This window comes from Chelmon rostratus, chromosome 17 (genome assembly GCF_017976325.1).
Source record: "Chelmon rostratus isolate fCheRos1 chromosome 17, fCheRos1.pri, whole genome shotgun sequence".
NCBI classification, from domain to species: Eukaryota; Metazoa; Chordata; class Actinopteri; order Chaetodontiformes; family Chaetodontidae; genus Chelmon; species Chelmon rostratus.
Genome location: NC_055674.1, coordinates 18,536,592 through 18,555,098, shown reverse-complemented (window position 1 = coordinate 18,555,098; position 18,507 = coordinate 18,536,592). Strand labels below are relative to the sequence as shown.

Genomic DNA, 18,507 nt, shown 5'->3' with positions numbered 1-18,507 from the left:
TTACACGTTCTTGCTATTGCTGCATTTCTGACTGAACACTGCTGCTGTCTTTCCACCAACATTACTGCTTTTCTAAATAAAACGAATTTAAAAACTTCAACAATTATTAAAATTAGCTATCGGAAATATATTTATTTTAAATGTAATTTTAAAAACTAAAAAATGCAGTAACGTGTTCCATATAATTTTCCCTTTATTATGAAAAAATTACATGTTTTTGTTCTTTTGGAGTTTTTAACTGTTTGGACTTCATCATGTTGAGGTTTGATGTATTTTGAGTAATTCTCAGTGTAAGATGATATTTCTCTCTGAGCTCATCGGAGCAATTCTGCAGTTTTAAATCCAGTTTATTATGTTCAGATGAATCAAACTGATCTAATTAGTTTGAATGTTTAAATGTTAAATATTGAATGTTCTCTGTGTTTCTGCAGAAACAATCCAGGTTACTAAAATATGTTCAAAACTATTGCTATTATTATCACTTTTGGAGCATTGGATGATAAAGTGTGATGTCCGTGTAAACCAGCAGCGAGAGGAAACGGTCCTGCGCTGTTAAGGAAAAAGTGTGTCATCTTGTTTATTTTCCTTTGGTTTGCTGTCTTTTCCAGCCCATAGGGCGCGATGATAACAAAAAATACTGCGGCGTCCACGTCTCCCAGTGGACTGCCCGTCCAATCCAACGAGGGACCACAAGGCCCTTACAACAACATTTTTGCTGTGAGGGAGAGGAGCCTGTGTGTTAATGATGGCTCACTGGTGATTCCCTCGCATGTTTGTTCAGATTTTGGCTTTGCTTATACATACAGGCACAAATCAACTCTGCAGCCCTTTTTTCTTTCCTCTCTGTCCTGACGATGTCTCATCTTCCAGAACTGATATTGGCCTCCGCACTCGACGCTCTGACGCAGAACTGGCCTTGATTTGTGCTATTTTTGATCTCTGATACTGTTCTGTCCCGTATCTTCTTGAAGAGGCCGATTCCCCTCCAAAAAATTCTCATTAATTTTCCTCCATAATGCCAACTCTATTATTGCTCTCTCTGTCTTATCCGTGATGTGTCTCCACTAAGACTGAATAATATTTGGACAGGTGTTCTTTCATATACATTAACTTCAAGGGGTCCAGTGTGCTGTTTCATTGCTGTTTCATCAAGAGAAAAAAAGCAGCATATCCTGGCTGGTGGATTCTTAAGCCGGTACTGTATACTGTAGTCTATACTATGTGTAATCCCTAACAATAAAAAACTGTTTAGCACCAATTTTCCTTTACTTTTAAAACCTTCTTTTTTCCTGTTTCAGGCAACTGTGGAGGCCACATCTGGAAGACAGATGTAGTCCCAAAGCTTATTCTCTGCCTTTGACTCTCGCTCATTCTCCTCTCCCTCGCATTCACTGCTTCTCACTCACTCTCTCTTTCTCGCGTCTCTCCCTCCCTCCCCTCTCTTTTTGGGAAACATGAGAGCTGGGCTAATTCTCTCTCTCTCGCTCTCACTCTCTCTCTCTCCCTCCCACCCCGGCTGGACCACCCACATTCGGAAACGCCTAGCTGTTCCTGGGGCAGAGCCGCCGGCAGTTTAGAGAGACACAGGGAGAGCAACGAGAGAGAGAGATGTAAGGATGGGCTATGACTGACGGTTTTAGCAGAGTATCAATTACATCAATGTCAAAGCCATAACCTGCCATTGTGTGAGGAGGAGAGAGTCTGGGAGAGACGGCTGCTTTAGTGCTCAGCTGAGTTTGAGCAGCACGAATCCTGGCCTGCTGCTTCTCGTGCCACAGCTAACTTTATCCACTCATTCCACAACATACTGTATTTGATGCTGCGTCCAAAAAAGCACCTTAGACGAGACCAAAAAAAAAAAGCCTTTATGCTTAAAGCTTGCCTAAATGTTGGACGGCCGTAAATCAGAAATTTTCCAAAGCTTGATCACACAAACAAAAGGTGCTTCAGATTCAAAGATCTTAGAGAAATAACAGCGACATGTACCTCAAACAGCAGCTTTTATTTGCTTCGTAAGCAGTCAATAAGTATCTCACAGTTCACCTCAAACGTTTTAACTTCTTCAATACAAACACAATGTCTCCACCATGTGGCTGTTTCTCAGCATTGCCGCTTTACAAAGTGTTTTTTTTTAACCAGTATTACCACTTTATAAAAAGAAAAGACTAAAACTGGTTTAAAAGTTGATACTGATGTGTATTATTACCTTACAAATCACTAATGATAAGGGCAACTTTTGTATTGCCAGGTTGTGAAGAATGAATTTGACTGGTGTGTAACCCCCTACATCTTGGCGCTTGATTTTTACTTTTTAGTTAAAGCTGCACTGCTAAACAGTTTTGTATTCTCAATGGACAAAATCATGGAGAAATATCGGCTGACCCTTTTTAGTGTTTTACAGCTTTTAGTGTTTTGTTTTTGTTTTATTTCCTTTATTGTTTTGATTCATTCTCACCAGTCTCATAGAATAATCTTTGGCCACGACAGGCACTAAAAACCCGCTGTCCACTACCTGCTCAACACTGGACAGCTGACATGGTTAGCGACTAGCTGGTCATAGCGGAGCATTTAGCAGCTAAAGAGCCAGATATTGGCCTCAGAAGTTGGTGGAGACCAAAAGCGGAGATAAAATGAGAGTAATACTGAGCTTGTGTTAATCACCAGAAACATGTCTCCACGTAAATGCTAATGTTGCTACACATCTGCTGAATTGTCATATCAGCATAAGAGGTGGGACTGTCAGTGTTGTTAAAATCAGGTACTGCAGGTTTTCAACTGCGGACAAGAACTGACTGTGTTAAACATCAAGATGAGTAACTAACTAAAAAGGCAGAGCATACCTATACTAGAGGAACAACGGCCAAACAGATTTTTCAAAACTGGCAACCCAATTATTTTTCTTACCAATGGGTTAATACTGATCTATGAAGCATGATTGATCAACCATTAATAAAGCCATTACATAATATGGTGTGCCCATTCTAAAATAATAAAGAAGCACTGGTGCTCAGTGGTCAAGCATGAATACTATTTGCTAGCTGGCGTGCTAGAAGCTCAGTGATAAACTGGTGTAATGAACACAGTGAAATGACTGCAAGGTGCAACTCGATGCATAATACATTAACATGGGATTATCTCTCACTTGGTTTTCTGTGTGTTTCTTCTCTTCACTTCAGTAGCCACTGATCCCACAGTGGCTCCCATCATACCTCCAAACGGCCCTCCCACGAACAGGCCGACCAGCGCTCCCAGCAGGGCCTCCCTTCTCACAAGGGTGGACACCCACCTCATCCAGCCTGTCAGCTTCTCCCACAAGCCCCAGAGAAAAGGGGGGGCCGGGGAGGAAGGTGAGACACTGGCGGAAAAGGGGAAAATACTATCTACATCCACATTCAAATCATCTATGCTCCTCTCTGCCTCTTCCCGGACTGCTTCCATTTCCTCTTCCGTCACATTTTCCTCTGGTGGTGAGTCTGTCAGCTGGCCGTTGAGCTCCTTTCCTCTCCTCTGCCTCACTATCTCTACCTGCCTCTGCCTCACTCTTTCTTTAGCCTCCTGGTACAGAGGGCAGCTGAAGTGTCGTGCCCCGCTGTCTGCCACAGCCTGCTCAACCTTCTCCAGCAGCTCCTCAACAGCTTTGCTCTCCTCTGGTTCTCCGCTGCGGGCTTCCAGGGTGTGGTAGCGGTCACCACATCGCTCCACCAGCTCCCGGAGGTCCTTGCGCCATGTGACGAGGTATTCCTCCAGCGGCTCGTCCTCGTCCAGCTCCTCGGTGTGGGTGAAAAGTATGATGGTGTTTCTGCTGACTGCAGAGGGGCCAAACAGCTCCTTCAGGACATCCAGCGCCTTGGCCTCTCCTTCAGCTGGCTGGTTCAGAGGGACACACAGCAGGAAGGCATGCGGTCCTGGGCTGGATAAGGCTATAAAGGAGGATATGTGTCTTCTCCTTTCCTCTGGGTCGCAGTCTGAGCCGAACCAGGCTGGACTCGAGACTACCACCACCTACACAGACGTGGAAGAAGTATGAAATAAAATAGAACAAGAAGGACTTTGTATAGATTATATTCAAGGTAAATTAAATGAGAAGTAATACATGTGTATGCAGGTATGTGGTGCATGTGTATTTATATATACAGTATATAATGTATGCATGTTTGTATCTATATGTGTGTACGCATGTTTGTAGGTATGTATGTGTATATGTGTGCATACATCTGTGCATGCATGTATATGTATGTATGTATGCTTCTGTGGATCTTTCCTTTCTTTCTGTACTTTTACAAAACTTTAATTTGCTACATTTATGCCATTTACTCTTCTGTTCCATTAAATGAACATGTTGATTCCACCTGAATATGATTTTGCAGCCAATGTATCTATTAATCATGTTCATCATTAAAAAATATAATGCAGTGATTGACTTTTGGCACAGCTGGTTCTCAGTTCCCTCCACAAGTGATGACATTCAGGATAGAGAGGTGGTGTTGCTTAGAAACCTGATTGGACATGTGAGTGCTACAGGAGTCATTGTCAAGAGATATTCAAACTTATGAAAAGCGTCACTGATAATGACAATAAGTCTCCATATTTAGTTATGTAGTGCTTTGCTGTTCAACTTGAATTCTTGTATAAACTCTGATATAAGCCCTCGTTGTATATTCTAGAAATTTCATTTCACTTAAACTTTTAAAGAGATACTTTCTCCCATGAATCATTGCAGCCTGATGTTTTCCACATGTTTCGCCCCTACCTGTCTGCCTGCAGCTTCTCCTCTGTGTTTGCTGCACTCCTGGATGTCGGCAGCATCTGGGCCCTGCTGGGGGTCTTGCAGGCCCAGGATGGTGCAGACCGCTGACCTCTGTCCTGCCCCCGTCAGGCCCAGCACCACCAGCCTCAGCTCTGCTCAGCAGGAGACACAGCGGTGAAAACACATACACAGCTGTGGTTTTTGTGGTATACTGAGTATATGCTATATATATATGTGCGTGTGTGTGTGTGTGTGTTTGTATGTACATCCATCACATATGTAAATCACCTATGTACTGTATATACTATACTACATATACAAGTCTATTTTTAGAGCTGTTGCTGTTATTGTGATTGCATCTGTCCACGCTGACCCACCGTCTCTCTCTCTCTCTCTTTCTCTTCCTCTCATCTCTCTCTCTCTCTTCCTCTCCTGTCTCTCTTTCTCCCTCTCCTCTCTCTCTCTGTCTTTCTCTCCCTTTCCTCTCTCTCTTTCTCTCCCCTCTCCTCTCTTCATCTCCTCTCTCTCTCTGTCTTTCTCTCCCTTTCCCTTTCTCTCCCCTCTCCTCTCTCTCTCTCCTCTCCCTCTTTCTCTCCCCCCTCTCTCCTCTCCCCTCTCTCTTTCTCCCTCTCCTATCTCTCTCCTCCCTCCCTTTCTCTCCTCTCCCCTCTCCTCTCTCTCTTTCTCCCTCTCCTCTCTCTCCTCCCTCCCTCTCTCTCCCTCTCCCTCTTTCTCTCCCCCCTCTCTCTCTTTCTCTCCCCCCCTCTCTCCTCTCCCCTCTCTCTTTCTCCCTCTCCTCTCTCTCTCCTCCCTCCCTTTCTCTCCCTCTCCCTCTCCTCTCTCTCTGTCTTTCTCTCCCTTTCCTCTCTCTCTTTCTCTCCCTTTCCTCTCTCTCTTTCTCTCCCCTCTCCTCTCTCTCTCTCCCTCTCTCTCTTTCTCTCCCTCTCCTCTCTCTCCCCCTTTCTCTCCTCTCTCTCCTCTCCTCTCTCCTCTCTCTCTTTCTCTCCCCCTTTCTCTCCTCTCTCTCCTCTCCCCTCTCCTCTCTCTCTTTCTCTCTCTCTGTCTCTCTCTCACTCTCTCTTTTACCCAGCAGGTTGAGGCCGATGGCCGCCCACCCAGAGCCTGGTTCTGCTTAAGGTTTCTGTGTGTTAAAAGAAGTTTTCTTATTATAGTTTTTATATGGAAAGTGTACTGAGACATCTTCGGTTGTGATTTGGTGCTATATAACTAAACCAGAACTGAACTGAATTGAATTATTTGTTGTCCGGTGAGAAAACAAGTTGATAGTAAAACGACTTAAATCCTCCCTCTCATGTAAAGCTGACAGGCTGTGTGTCATTTGAGGCAGCTGTTCGTACAAATGGTGATCAGCTGATCGGTGCTGTCCTGTCAGTGTAGTGGCAGCGCCCTTTGCAGCTGCCGCCTCTGCTAAACCGCAAAAGACAGAAAACACGCAGAGGGGAGCCACGCCTGCTGACTTCCCTCCCAAATGTATCGCAAACAAAGCTCCTGAACTGCATTAAAAATGACTTCTCCATCCTACCTGATGGCGAAGCGGCGGCTGACATTTCTGCTCCTTTCGCTGCCGTGTTTAGCGTCGAAGCAGGGATGAGCGCACTTCCTTGTTCCTGCAGGCTGACTCAGCCCCGCCTCTGACTCTGGACTCAACTTGACGGACTTGCAGCAGAGGTGAACACAGCTCCATCTGTTGTGGTGGCTGATGCAGGGCTTCTCAAAGCGAGGCCCGCGGACCACCCGGGGTAATTTCAGGTCACTGGGCCTGAGACTTTATATGTTGATGCAGCGACTTATTTAAGATGATATTCGTAGTTTTATAGATATAGTCAAGTCATAGCCAGTGCTGGAGAAAGTATTCAAATTAATACTTGTAAAAAGACTCAAGTCCTGCATAATGTAAGTAAGTAAATCAGGACATTGTACTCAAAGTATAAAAAGTACTCAGTGCAGAAAGAGCAGCATTTTACCCTTTGAGCTGGTTGAGCTCAAGCTAATTTTGAACTATTTGTTATACGACTGCAACCAATAATTTTCATCATGCATTCATCTTGTTTGGTTTGTGAGAATTCAGAATAAAGTGAGAAACACTGTCACCAAAGTGACTCGTGTGCTATGAAGTGTTTTCACATGAAAAATCACTTAAACCATTATCAACAGTTCCTGTCAATCAACCAACTGATTAATGGACTGATCGTTTCAGCTCTACTTGCATATACTGTTGGAGAGTTTCAGTGATAACAAAACACTTTTTAGAAGTAGTACCTGGAAGTAAGCTGTCAAAGTAAGAGCAGTACTTCAATAGATATACTTTACATCACTGCACAAGTCAGAGCAGCTCTGTTAGCTGTTAAGGCACAGTGGTGCTTTATGAGCTAAATGCTAACACCCACATGCTAACATATGCACAATGACAATGCTAACATGCTGATGGTAAGCAAGTCTGTTTACCATATTCACCATCATCATTTAGTGTTAGCATGCTAACATTTGATAATTAGTGTCACACAGAGTACAGCTAAGGCTGATGATGTCTTTACAAATTCATCCTGTGGGTTCATCCACAGATGTGTGAACAAAAATTCATGTGTGGACCAAATTTCATTGCAATTTACTACAAACCACAAATATTAAACTTATGCTGGTGCTGGAGGAAAACAGAGGATCGCCAGTTATTGGGATTCATCCTCTGGCCATCCAGAGGGTTGCTGAAACCTTTCAGCCCAGAGCCACGCCGCTGTCATGGCTGATAAAGAAGCAGAAGCTGAATTTGGGAACAGATCGTGTTTTAATGCTGCCATTCTGCTAAATGTCTGACAGTGATTTGTTTGAATAGCTCCAATCACCTGAAATTCTACAGTACAGTCAAGATCTAAATGCTGTATGCACAGCAAAATATCAAATGTATAAAACAGCAAGGCATGACAGCACTTTTTACATTGTAAAAGAAAGGCTAAGCAGATGTCAAATATATTACGTTATGGTGATGATGACATAAAGACAACAACTTCAATGTTCCTGTACATTTCAGTAAAAAAAAAATCATATAAGTAGACTTGTATAGAACAGTCAGCAGTCTCATACACTAACAGTCAAGCCCACCCACCCACACACAGCTAACAAATGCACACATACATTCAGTAAAGCACATACAAGCGCGCATTCATTCATACTACAGCACTGTACAGTAACAGTAAAACTAAGCTGACATGCCAAGAAAGATTAACGTGTTCAGTAAAATGTTTAATTTAAAAATATAACAATTAGAAAATTAAGAGAACAAGGTTTTTAAAAAAATACTTTAAAAACATGGTGACACTAGAAATATCCAAGTTTTCAGATGCCCTCAGTGCCTTCGATTACAGTCTGAGTGTCACTTCCTGTAAAGGGCCACTCCAGTCAAACATGTTGACTTCATACTGATTATCACCCTTCACTCACAGCCCAGGCATGATGTAGGCAATGTTGTCCAATGTGTTTGACTGAAAAAGAGAAAGAGCTTTGTTAGAAATCTGCAACAAAGATGCACACAAACACCGTCATGTGTATAACAGCATAGTCCATGAAGAAGCTACGACTCTGAAAACACCCACAGTAATTTCATTCACTTATAAATGCTGATACTTTACCAGGACGTTTCGAGGACATCCGTTTAACTGTGGTATCTGTGCTGTGAGACAGGTCAGTGGTCCCAGCGCGCACAAGATGGAGTCCAGCAGTACAGACAGACTCCCGGACACCGCCACCATCCCCTATCACAGAGAAACATCAGTCACATGACTCACTTATTCCACTGCATAGTCATGAAACATGTCTATCTTACACTTCACATAGAAAAGGCAGTGCACAAACTCTTAAGCTCTAATATTATGTGTGTTTTAGATATTTGTTCATTGGGTTGGTCTGCTGTCTTTATGTTTTAACTGTTGTGCAGAGGTTACAGGTTGAATCTGCTGGAAAAAAAAAAAAAAGAAGTAGGTAGTAGGTAGGTAGTGTCTGGCCTGCAAACACAGGGTGTGCCCACATGCATGTGGGAGCTTACCTCTGTTTCCTGTAGCCGATGCCCAATCAAGGACAGGGACTCTCCCAGTAGCTGCAGGTGAGCTGCGGCATCAATGGGATCCACATCTGGGACTCGTGCCGGGGACAGGGACACAGTGCCAGGCGCTCTGTTCGGAGACACCATCCCTGTTCCCGTTCCTACAACTTTTATGACCAAACACAATTGAAAGGCAAGAGTCATGAGAGCTGAGAGTGAGAGGACAAAGACTTGAGAAATGATCAAGCTTTCTTATCAATCAGTTTGAGACTTTGCTGTTACAGTCAAAGGTACCTTTGCTTTTGCTCTCATTGGTTGTCTTGTGTTTGACTGTGGTGGCCTCAGCTTTATTCTGCTTGTGCTGCAGATATTGAGCTTTCTGCCTCCAAACCTGCACAGGAGAACAAACAGAAAACACAGATGTTTAGTGAACCACCGCAACTGCAAGCACAAACATGGATATTCAAAGGCTTTTCTAGTATTAATTACAAATAAGGGAAAATAACTCACTAATTTGTCTTTCTCTGGCATTGCTTTCCACACTTCCGCCAACTTTTTGCTTAGTTCACCAAACACTGCAGATTAGAAATACAAGCAAATAGTTTAAATTTGTATTTTAGTGACATTTAAAAGGACAATATGCCAAAAAGTGTCAATATAAGAGTTACACCGTATGTTATTGTGCTACCCACCAAGTCCTGGCTGTTCTGCATTTATGTTGACTCTGTACTCCTTACAAAAGACCTGGTAAGCTGATGTGTTCTTCTTCTTGGGCTAAGAGAGGACAAGGAAATGAACCAATCATGCAAGATGCACATTTTTCATATAAGTGAAAATTGTGCGTCCCCAGACACACACACACACACACACACACACACACACACACACACAAAAACATTACAAAAAACTAAAAAAAGCATCTGTCAACTCGCTAGTAGAATGAAGTTAAAGTGTGTTTGCATAGTCAGCATAACAAAAGCATGTTGGCAGATGTTAGTCTCGTGTTACGGAACTCTAAAGGCAGCATCTGCTGGAGGTTCAGTGGGGTTGGTGATTTAATGCCAGTGACTCAACAATTACTTCACATTTCTGGCATTCAAAGCTCATTTTCCAGTTTGACTGTTGCAAGAAGTATGACTGAACAGTATTGTACCTTATCTTTTTCCTTCTCATGCTTCTCTCTATCTTTTTCCTCCTTCTTTTTCTTCTTCTCTGTCATTCCATCACTGCCTTGGTGGTGGTGTGGAGGGACGGGCGTGCCCATTGCATACATTGGACCAACAGCGCTGTGAGTCACAGTGGGATGGGAGTGGCTGTGGCTCCTCGATGAGTCTGAGGGTGTCATAAAAGATAAAGCAACAGTGATTATTGTATTGACACAATCAGATAATGGTTCAGTCTGAAGAAGAGATTTGATCAGTGTGATCGCCCTTATCTTGGTGGCACCCATTTTTAAAACTGTTAACTTGAACGCTGCCACAACAGACAAAAGACTTCAGTTCCATCTTTTACAGCTGCAACAAGGCTCAACACTAACTTTTAAAAACAGCTGCCTGGCTGGCAACCAGACATCAGCTTTTGGTTGCCAAAAGTGAAAACATGGCTGCTGTTGTTCAGTGCACTTCAGTGCAGCAGTTATACATCAGTTTGATAATGGAAATATGACATATAAGAACATTTAAAAGATTCATTACAGCAACTTAACAAAATTATTGGTAGTTTGCGTTTTATCTGATACTTTATAGAATTTGAATCTTCACTATTATCAGTTATCGTGTCCACCCTCAATTCCTAGTTTACAAAATCCCAGTAGTGTAGCTGTCATGCTCTTCACAGATTCTTCAAAAACTGATCCAGCAAGTCGCTGCTTGCCTGTTCATCAGTTCTCTCTGTCAAGCCCTGTGCTACTAGCCTCTTATACTTTATATATGCACATTATTGAATTCAGCTGGACTTGACTAAAGCAGAGCATGAATTTAAAAATCTCTCAATTTCAAATCCAAAAAAAAGCATTGTAACATTCAGTTATAGGGACTACAGGATATATGTTATAAAAAAATAGTGAACTCACCTCCAAATCCTTTGCTGTGCTTCTTGTCCTTCCCACTTTTATCCTTGTCTCTGTCTTTTTCTTTATCCTTTTTCTTCTTGCTTTTTTTGCTCTTCTTCTTCTTTTTTGACATGTGTGTGTACGAATCATCTATAACCAGTTCACCAGCCTCCAGTTCACCCCCAGATGAAGAGCTATCATCTCCCATGCCACCTCCATAATGACCTGAATGATACAGCAATCAATATTAATGATAAAAAACAAAACAAAAACATTATAATGTAAAGCTGGTGTGTTACATTAGCACTACAGGTGAACCAACAATATCTATAGCAGCAATATCTGTGCCAATGCATCTCCTTAGTACTTTTACTACTTCACTACTACATAAAATTTGAGAGTCATTTAACCCTGATGCATGGAGCAAAAGCTAAGTAAATGTACTTATTATTACTACACCAGCTTATTGAATGGCCAAGATTAAAATGCATCAGTTACTACCAATGGAAAGATTGTATCTTACATACCATCAGTTTAGCTCCTATAGAGTAAGGTGCTATATGTACTATTTGATTTCACTTAAAAGACCCTGCCCCCCTCCTCAATTTCATTGGTAGGGTTACCCAGTACATGGATGCCTTCCAGTCTCACTAAGACACAGATAACATAGTTTGCATCCCCTGGAACATAATTCAGGAGCATCTTACCTTCCACCTCCACCTCTTTGCCCACTACAGGCAGTGGATCTCGATTCTGCTGTAGCTTCTTCTTGGGCGACTTTGAAAGCTGCATGCGGTCTCTATCCTTCTCTTTTTTCACACTTCCTTTGGATGAGTGGGGCGTGAACGGGAAACTCTCTCCCTCTTCTTTCTCTGGCGACATGATGAGCTTCATCTTCAGCCCGTCAGCCTCGCGTAACGTCAAGGGTTCCTCTTTGGGAGTGCCACCGTGGAATAGAGATGACTTTGAGGAAGAGGAGGAGTGCTTCTTGGAGGAAGATGATGATGAAGACATGGGGCGGGAGTGAGAGAAGGAGTGGCTCCCTTTGCTTCCACTGCCGCTGCTGCTCTCACGTTTGCGGTCCTTCGAAGAGTGCGAGGAGAAGGAAGGGTAGGAGGGTTTCTTATGCAAGTGGGGACTGGGGTCCGACCCTGTGGCCAGTGGAGAGGTGATGGCCTGCAGGAGGCCCATCGCCGTATCTGTCGGGTGTGAGGATGAGGGGGACGAGAGAGGAGGGGAGCGGTCTGCAGACTTGTGCTTTTTCTTGTGGGGAGGTGGGCCTGAGCCATCGTGGTCTGATAGGAGGATGATGAAAGAAAAAAGTAAATAGAGTTGCAGAGTCATTTGTTTGCAAAATTAAAGGATTATTACAGCACATCAACCCCTCACCTCTGTAATAGTAGTCATCACTATGCTTCTTCTTCTTCTTGTGTGAGTCCCCTCCATGAAGCATGAAAAGTTCTGAGTCCTGATTTGGAATGACACAATCACTTTCCATTTACCAATTCATTAACAAGTACGTTCAACACATTAAACTGTGTAATAACACTATAACTGCCAGTATAATAACTTCGAGTTTTCTGTGATATTAAACCATGAAGTCAAGTGACTGCAGAGAGATAACTTACCTTGGGACGTTTCTTGGAAGACTTACGGACCTGAGCAGCAATCTCCTCTTCCTCCCTCAGCAGGTCCTTGTATGACCTCCTCTTCTCTCTCTGGCTACGGCCAGCTACAAGGCCCCTCTCTCCTTCCATCCCCACATCTAGAATATATTATATGAGTACTGTAAGTCTGACCTTAAAAGTAAACTTTTGACAAAAATGACAATTAACATTGCCTGAGTCTTGTTGCATCCACATCTCTTGAAATGGTCTGTTAGTTTGCATGCAGAAGATATACAAAAATTGTATATGTTCGTTAAGCCTATACAGTAGGCACAAACAAAATAAAACCAAATGCAGTGTACAGACAAACATTACCCATTCCTCCTTTGCTCTTGATCTCCTCAAAAGCCATGGCTCCTCCTTTGTCAACGTTTATTTGTCACGGTATGTTACTGACAACATAAAGCAGGACACTGACCTGCTAAGTCAATACAGAGAGAAATGAATTAAAATGGAAGTTCAATAACTGAATATAACATACCTATTCTGGACAAAAAACGAATGAGAGCAGTTTAACGTTACACAGCAACAAAGTGGAAAACTTTAGCCATTTGTTTCTTCATTGCTTCGCACCTGATAATGTTACCTATTTCAAAAAAGGTAATAACATCGCAATAGCTACTTTGTTGCTACAGCTATCCCTGCTTAGTCCTGCACTGAGCAGTCAAAGCAACGCTGGAACTGCGGGCGAGCTGGACACCATGCTAACGTTACTAAAAAGTGGAGAAGTGGAAGTGGTTGGCTGTTTCTCGAGGATAAGTACAATTATATATTACAATATTGATGTGGTCTGTCACCTACAAAAGTGAACAAAAATGATAGCTAAACAAATTCCCGCCTACTTTCATAAAGATACACAAACACACCCCCTCTTCATTTACTATGCCTCCCGAGCTTCCCAACATTTCTTGTACTCGAATCCGTCTCGCCGAGCGTGCCCTCAGCTGGCCGGTTAGAGCGGCGGAGGAAAGACCGAGGCTTTCACCCACAGCAGGGCCGCGGTCGCCTCAAGTGCACAAAATACGGTGGCGGACATGCATTGAATCCTGCTCATATCTTCAACTCATTTGGGGTGGTAGCATGTATACTTTACGAACACCAGAAGAAGAGGAAATAATGTGTTTATTAAATATAACTACCTCTATGGGGTCTCCAATTTACGCGGGTCCGGCCGCCATCTTTTATTATCGGCGAAACAACAATACGTGTCCATGTAAGGGAGGGACTTTGGTTACGCAGCCAATCAGTGTGGGGGAAAGTAGCCATATTAGCAGTACATTTGCTAAGGCTCTGAGAGGTACGTATCCTACCATCCGAAATGACAGCTTTATAAGGCCCTCTCATTTAATATGTTAATACTGAAATAAATATATTAAATTCCACAAGAAACTCAGATAGACCATGCTTTTTCACATTGTGTAAAAGACACTACATCACAAATATAGCCAAACATATTGATTTATTGAATCACATGTATCCATTTCCAACAACACCCAGATCATTTTTTACAGTACAGTTCACATACAAACATAACATGCAGTACAAGAGAAAAGGCAACGAGATACAAATGCTGCTGATAAGAAAACCAAAAATACAACAGTGAAAACTGTTTAATCATTTCACGTGAAACATGTCTCATAATTGTCAAAAAACTTTGCTAATAATAGCAGGCAAAGAACATGTCAGCACTCAGCTGTGACACACACACACACACACACACACACACACACAATAGAAAGCTGAGGTCCCATTGCTTCTCAGGGTTAGCTTCTGTTCCACTAACTTCCTGCATTCCCCCTAAGAGAGTTTCTTTTATCCCTTTCTGAAAAGCTGACATGTGGCTCCTTTTTTTTAAGATAAATGGATACCTCCTTGATTTCCGCAGTGGGCATTGAAATTTGAGTAACATTTCATTTTAACTAAGTTAACAATATCTTTGTGAGCATTGTTATCATACTAGTCTTAGCCACAGGGATCCTATAAAAACCTCACCAGAGCTATAAATGCTAACAAAATAAGCATCCCATCTTATTTAAGATGGCATGGTGTTCAAATGTTATGTCCAGTACAGTAGGACTGTAGATAAATATTTAGTTTGGAATATAGACAGAAAACCCAAGCAGCATGATTCAGAATTTTCTGGTCTGGCCAAGGCTGTTGGAGCAGAATCTTGCCTGAGAAGAAGCAAGACTTCAGCTCTCTATACACTTTATTTTCTACCTATCCCCCAAATTCTGTTTCTGTAGACTGAGTGATGTAAAACTGGCCAATAAATCGGTCACCTCATCCACCTGAAAAAAAAAGCAAAAACACATAAAACCATGTATGATTTGGTGAAAAGTAAATGCATAATAAATAATCAGAATATGTACATCTAAAAAACACACAAGTTTACACCTTTTTTTTTTTTCTTTTTGCATGATCTGTATGTAGGTCTCACCTGCTCTTTGGTGCGTGTGTGCTGCAGCTGTGTCGAAATGTGCTCTAGCCTCTCTTTAGCTTCACGCTGGCCCATTAAGTTCAGGTATTCTCTCAGCATTTGAATGATCTGCAAAGGGAAGCAGAAAGTTCCCAAAACAATCAGGACCTATCAAAAGCCACAAGCTACGATCCACTAAAAAAAAGCAAGTTAATGCATTCGGTACCTGTGTGACTTCCCCCCTCAGGGTTTCTAAGCTGCGTGAATCTCCCTCCTGCAGAATATTAAGCTTGGAGCGTGCTAGATGCAGAGGGGTCCTGCCTGCTCGGTCGAGGGCGTCCACACGGGCTCCTTAACAGAGGCAATAAGAGCATAGATCTCTCAGTTACACATGCTTATCAAACAGTCTCAATGAATTCTCAATTCTAACTGAAGACTAGTCTTACTATCTAGAGTTAATTAACTCTGAAGGAGTTAAAGGAGCAGTGTTGTTATAGATCTAGCAAAATCACTCAAAATCTGGTGAGATATATTAAATACATTTTGACATTATAGCATGCAGGCTGGCTACAGACATTTATGTGGTTACAGTCCTTCACCTGAACTATATTTTAACAGAACGTTGTAAATGTTAATTTAAAATTGAAATTGTAATTATAATTCAAATTATAATTGAAATAATTTTAAATTAACTTCTGCTTGTTGTAAGCAGCCTTCTGTTGGAGGGAAATGTACAGGCAGCAAGGAATTATTTAAATTTCACCATGGCCACGCAAACAGTGAAAAAAACAGCACAATAACAATTTAATCACTATCCTCAAATCAGTGCTTGTGTTATCCTGCATTTATCTGAAAGAAACCAGCAATACCTTTGCTTTATGTAATGTTAATGGTTAAATGTGTGAATAGACTAACTTGCACTTAAAGGTAACCCATGGTACTTGCTGTATTCTAAGTTTTTGGCAAGTCACTAGTTATGGGTAGGATAATCTTCTATGTTTTTGGAAATTTCTTACAAAGAATAACTCTCCTTTATGCATTAAGCCTTACATATGTCTACATGTAATCTTTAAATGAATAAGTCCAAAGTGAAAAAAGTTGATTTTGCTCCTCTTTATTTTCAGACTTACAAAGACCTTTCCTGTAATGGCAAACTGAGCAACATGTATACACAAAGAGAGCAACACCTCTACAGTGGTCTCACCTCCTCTCAGCAATGTGGTGATTACAGGCACATGGTTGGTACAGGCCGCTGCAGAAACACAAGTCAAAATTGGCAAGGTGCAACATAAAAGACAAGACTAAAACTGCTTTAAAACATCCCAAAATTTTCCCTTTATGTTTTTCTGCAGTATATCTGCTCATTTTTTACAGTAATGAGCCTGAAGCAGCTGCACAGTTTTGCCTCAGAGTGAAACCACAGTCATATGCATTACTGAACACAGTGCTACAGCCTTCACGGCATGCTGATTGTTCCCTTACCCAGATGGAGGGGGGTATTCCCCAGACTGTCTCGCTGGTTGGGGTCAGCGCCGTGTCTCAGCAACAATTGCACTAAAGTCATAAAATAAGATGTTGGAAAAAGAAGGACATGCAACTAAAAAGACTCAACTGAAGTGAAGAGAGTGGAAAAAACAGCTGCAAATGAAAACAACAACCAACCCCAAGGAAGAACTAAAATTCATGACTAAAACTAACAGATAATGGAAACTGACCCATGTTAAAAATGTATGGTGCATGACTTCTTGACAAATATATTAATTACTGATTCTTACTGATAAATTTAGCTAAGAACAGAGTTGTTCAGTGTATTGTGGAGTGACGCTACAGCAGGGTGGATTATTGCCAACACGGCAGCTTACACCCTGCTCTTCAAACTACACAATGCGCTCCCCAACCATCCATTACATCCATTATACGTGATACAGTCCTGACAATCTTATCAGCAACCTACCGATGCTCTCATTGCCATTGCAGGAAGAGAAATGAAGGGCTGTCCTCCCCTTGTCATCTGCTGCACAGGGGTCTACGTCATCCTGCAGGAGCTTTCGAACTGGAGGAACACAACTTTGTCAGTTGAGACACCACTTGCACAGCATTTCACTGCATCGCCTCACTGTTCATACCTGTGTCGATGTCATTGCTGTTCGCTGCTTCCCTCAGCCTTTTCACAGCTGTGGAGATAAAATATTAAACGTGACAAATATGTAAATATTGCTTTACAACTGGATGAATGGGATCAGATTGTACGGCAGAGCCACAAAGGCATCATTCACACCAAACGCTGGCTTTACACTTTCAAGAAGGGAGCTTGTTTGAACAGCAACTGTTCATATACTGTTCATCAGTGTGACCCTGAGCATGGACACGATAATGATCATAAGAGATGAGACTATATAGCTGCTGGCATTTTATTTATCATAATATGACATAGCTTGAATGTAATTTCTGTCTGTTACTCATTGTATCACACTGTGATAAAACTTAACTACCTGTACCTGTTTGGTGAAGTTAGCCTAGCTTTCATATCAAATACGCAGAATATCATCACACCAGCGATATTGAGATACCAAGTCTGAATATCATTACACACGTTCACGTTAGCTTGTGCTTTATAGCTAAACTTACGTAGCCAACACTTAGGTGCCTCCACACACACACTGTTTATTTATCAAAGACCCGTACCATAGATGTCTTTCCCAATAGGACCGAGGTTCCGCACCACTCTGTGCTGCCGCCTGGCCCTGCTCCCCGTCATCTTCCCCAGCTTGCTCGCCACACCACCGGCGCCAAGCTCCGCTCGTCCCGGCTCCCACAACAAGTGCAGGTACCTGAGTTCTTTGTCGTCTCGCTGTCCGACTCGACCCAACACCACCTTGCCCTCCCCGGTCCCACTTATCCCGAACCCGACTGCGGCGCTGCCCCCGTCGTCCACCCCCTCCACGTTACTTCGCTGCTCTCTGTCCAGCGCCTGCCGTGTTTCATCTCCGGGTCCGGGCTCCACCATGCACTCCCCCTCGGAACTGGAGCGGTCATTGTCCGAGGCAGTTGCAACGATTGGGCTCCATCCGTCCATACTTTATCGTGACATATGAATGCTGTGTTTACACTACACTCGCTACATACGGTCCTTACTACACCTGCAAAAGCAAAAAGGAAAATAAGCCGTCAGTAATATCGGGAGCCAACTTTGAATATGGCATCTGCTCCGTCAGCGACGCCTGGGGCCACTGCACGGCACGTCAGCTCAAACGCTCCTCCATTAAATTATTTCAATCCTGGGTAATTTGCAGTGTTTTAACAGCAAGAAGAACACCTTCCTTTACAGCACCAAAATGTCCCCTACTTCACACTTGCCATTTCAACGGATAGTAGTAAGAGGCACACCCATTGTGCAGTCAACAGCTCCAGAGCTTTCTCGACCAATCAGATCGTGCGTTGTTCACTGGCTCCCGTCCAATAAGAGCCACGACACCGGACAGCCAATCAAGCAGTCCCCCTGTTGGATTGCTCCGCGCGTGCGCAACATGAAAAATCAATAATACTCCACAAAACGAATTGGTTTGAATT

At 42.6% G+C, this 18,507-nt stretch overlaps 3 protein-coding genes across 4 annotated transcripts; all 3 read right to left on the bottom strand.

The window, feature by feature from the left end:
- Positions 1 to 2,100: 2,100 nt before the first annotated feature.
- Positions 2,101 to 6,370, bottom strand: si:dkeyp-69e1.8 (uncharacterized protein LOC100001340 homolog). Its single transcript, XM_041957471.1, has 3 exons — positions 6,291 to 6,370; positions 4,751 to 4,899; positions 2,101 to 4,002 (listed from the first exon to the last, which is right to left on the bottom strand). Exons 1-3 carry the CDS (start codon positions 6,313 to 6,315, stop codon positions 3,139 to 3,141), a joined length of 1,038 nt encoding a protein of 345 aa, XP_041813405.1. The 5' UTR covers positions 6,316 to 6,370; the 3' UTR covers positions 2,101 to 3,138.
- Positions 6,371 to 7,549: 1,179 nt separating this feature from the next.
- On the bottom strand, positions 7,550 to 13,724 carry hmgxb4a (HMG box domain containing 4a). 2 transcript variants are annotated; one of them, XM_041957338.1, is made up of 13 exons: positions 13,658 to 13,724; positions 12,834 to 12,936; positions 12,480 to 12,616; positions 12,241 to 12,319; positions 11,559 to 12,146; positions 10,873 to 11,076; positions 9,955 to 10,133; positions 9,494 to 9,575; positions 9,312 to 9,376; positions 9,096 to 9,192; positions 8,805 to 8,968; positions 8,392 to 8,514; positions 7,550 to 8,244 (listed from the first exon to the last, which is right to left on the bottom strand). In XM_041957338.1, exons 2-13 carry the CDS (start codon positions 12,868 to 12,870, stop codon positions 8,200 to 8,202), a joined length of 1,800 nt encoding a protein of 599 aa, XP_041813272.1. In that variant the 5' UTR covers positions 12,871 to 12,936; positions 13,658 to 13,724; the 3' UTR covers positions 7,550 to 8,199. The 2 variants fall into 2 exon arrangements, with proteins under 2 accessions (XP_041813272.1, XP_041813271.1); XM_041957337.1 differs by having other exon boundaries at positions 12,834 to 12,939; positions 13,658 to 13,708.
- A 236-nt stretch (positions 13,725 to 13,960) lies between these two features.
- On the bottom strand, positions 13,961 to 18,297 carry ankrd54 (ankyrin repeat domain 54). The gene is made up of 8 exons (XM_041957251.1): positions 17,623 to 18,297; positions 17,064 to 17,111; positions 16,892 to 16,990; positions 16,420 to 16,491; positions 16,142 to 16,189; positions 15,164 to 15,288; positions 14,959 to 15,066; positions 13,961 to 14,809 (listed from the first exon to the last, which is right to left on the bottom strand). Exons 1-8 carry the CDS (start codon positions 18,011 to 18,013, stop codon positions 14,735 to 14,737), a joined length of 966 nt encoding a protein of 321 aa, XP_041813185.1. The 5' UTR covers positions 18,014 to 18,297; the 3' UTR covers positions 13,961 to 14,734.
- Positions 18,298 to 18,507: the final 210 nt, after the last annotated feature.

Bases quoted from the DNA above. Each gene is read 5' to 3' on its own strand.
- si:dkeyp-69e1.8 (XM_041957471.1), bottom strand. From the start codon at position 6,315: ATGTCAGCCGCCGCTTCGCCATCAG. The intron at 4,900-6,290 runs GTAGGATGGAGA...CCTGCTGAGCAG, and splicing joins AGCCGCCGCTTCGCCATCAG to AGCTGAGGCTGGTGGTGCTG. The intron at 4,003-4,750 runs GTAGGGGCGAAA...ACGTCTGTGTAG, and splicing joins GAGAAGCTGCAGGCAGACAG to GTGGTGGTAGTCTCGAGTCC.
- hmgxb4a (XM_041957338.1), bottom strand. From the start codon at position 12,870: ATGGCTTTTGAGGAGATCAAGAGCAAAGGAGGAATGG. The intron at 12,147-12,240 runs GTGAGGGGTTGA...TCCTCCTATCAG, and splicing joins TGATGACTACTATTACAGAG to ACCACGATGGCTCAGGCCCA. The intron at 9,576-9,954 runs GTACAATACTGT...GTCCTCTCTTAG, and splicing joins ATGAGAAGGAAAAAGATAAG to CCCAAGAAGAAGAACACATC.
- ankrd54 (XM_041957251.1), bottom strand. From the start codon at position 18,013: ATGGACGGATGGAGCCCAATCGTTGCAACTGCCTCGGACAATGACCGC. The intron at 16,492-16,891 runs GTAGGTTGCTGA...TTATGACTTTAG, and splicing joins CAATGGCAATGAGAGCATCG to TGCAATTGTTGCTGAGACAC. The intron at 15,289-16,141 runs GTGAGACCACTG...GCCTCTGTTAAG, and splicing joins CACCACATTGCTGAGAGGAG to GAGCCCGTGTGGACGCCCTC.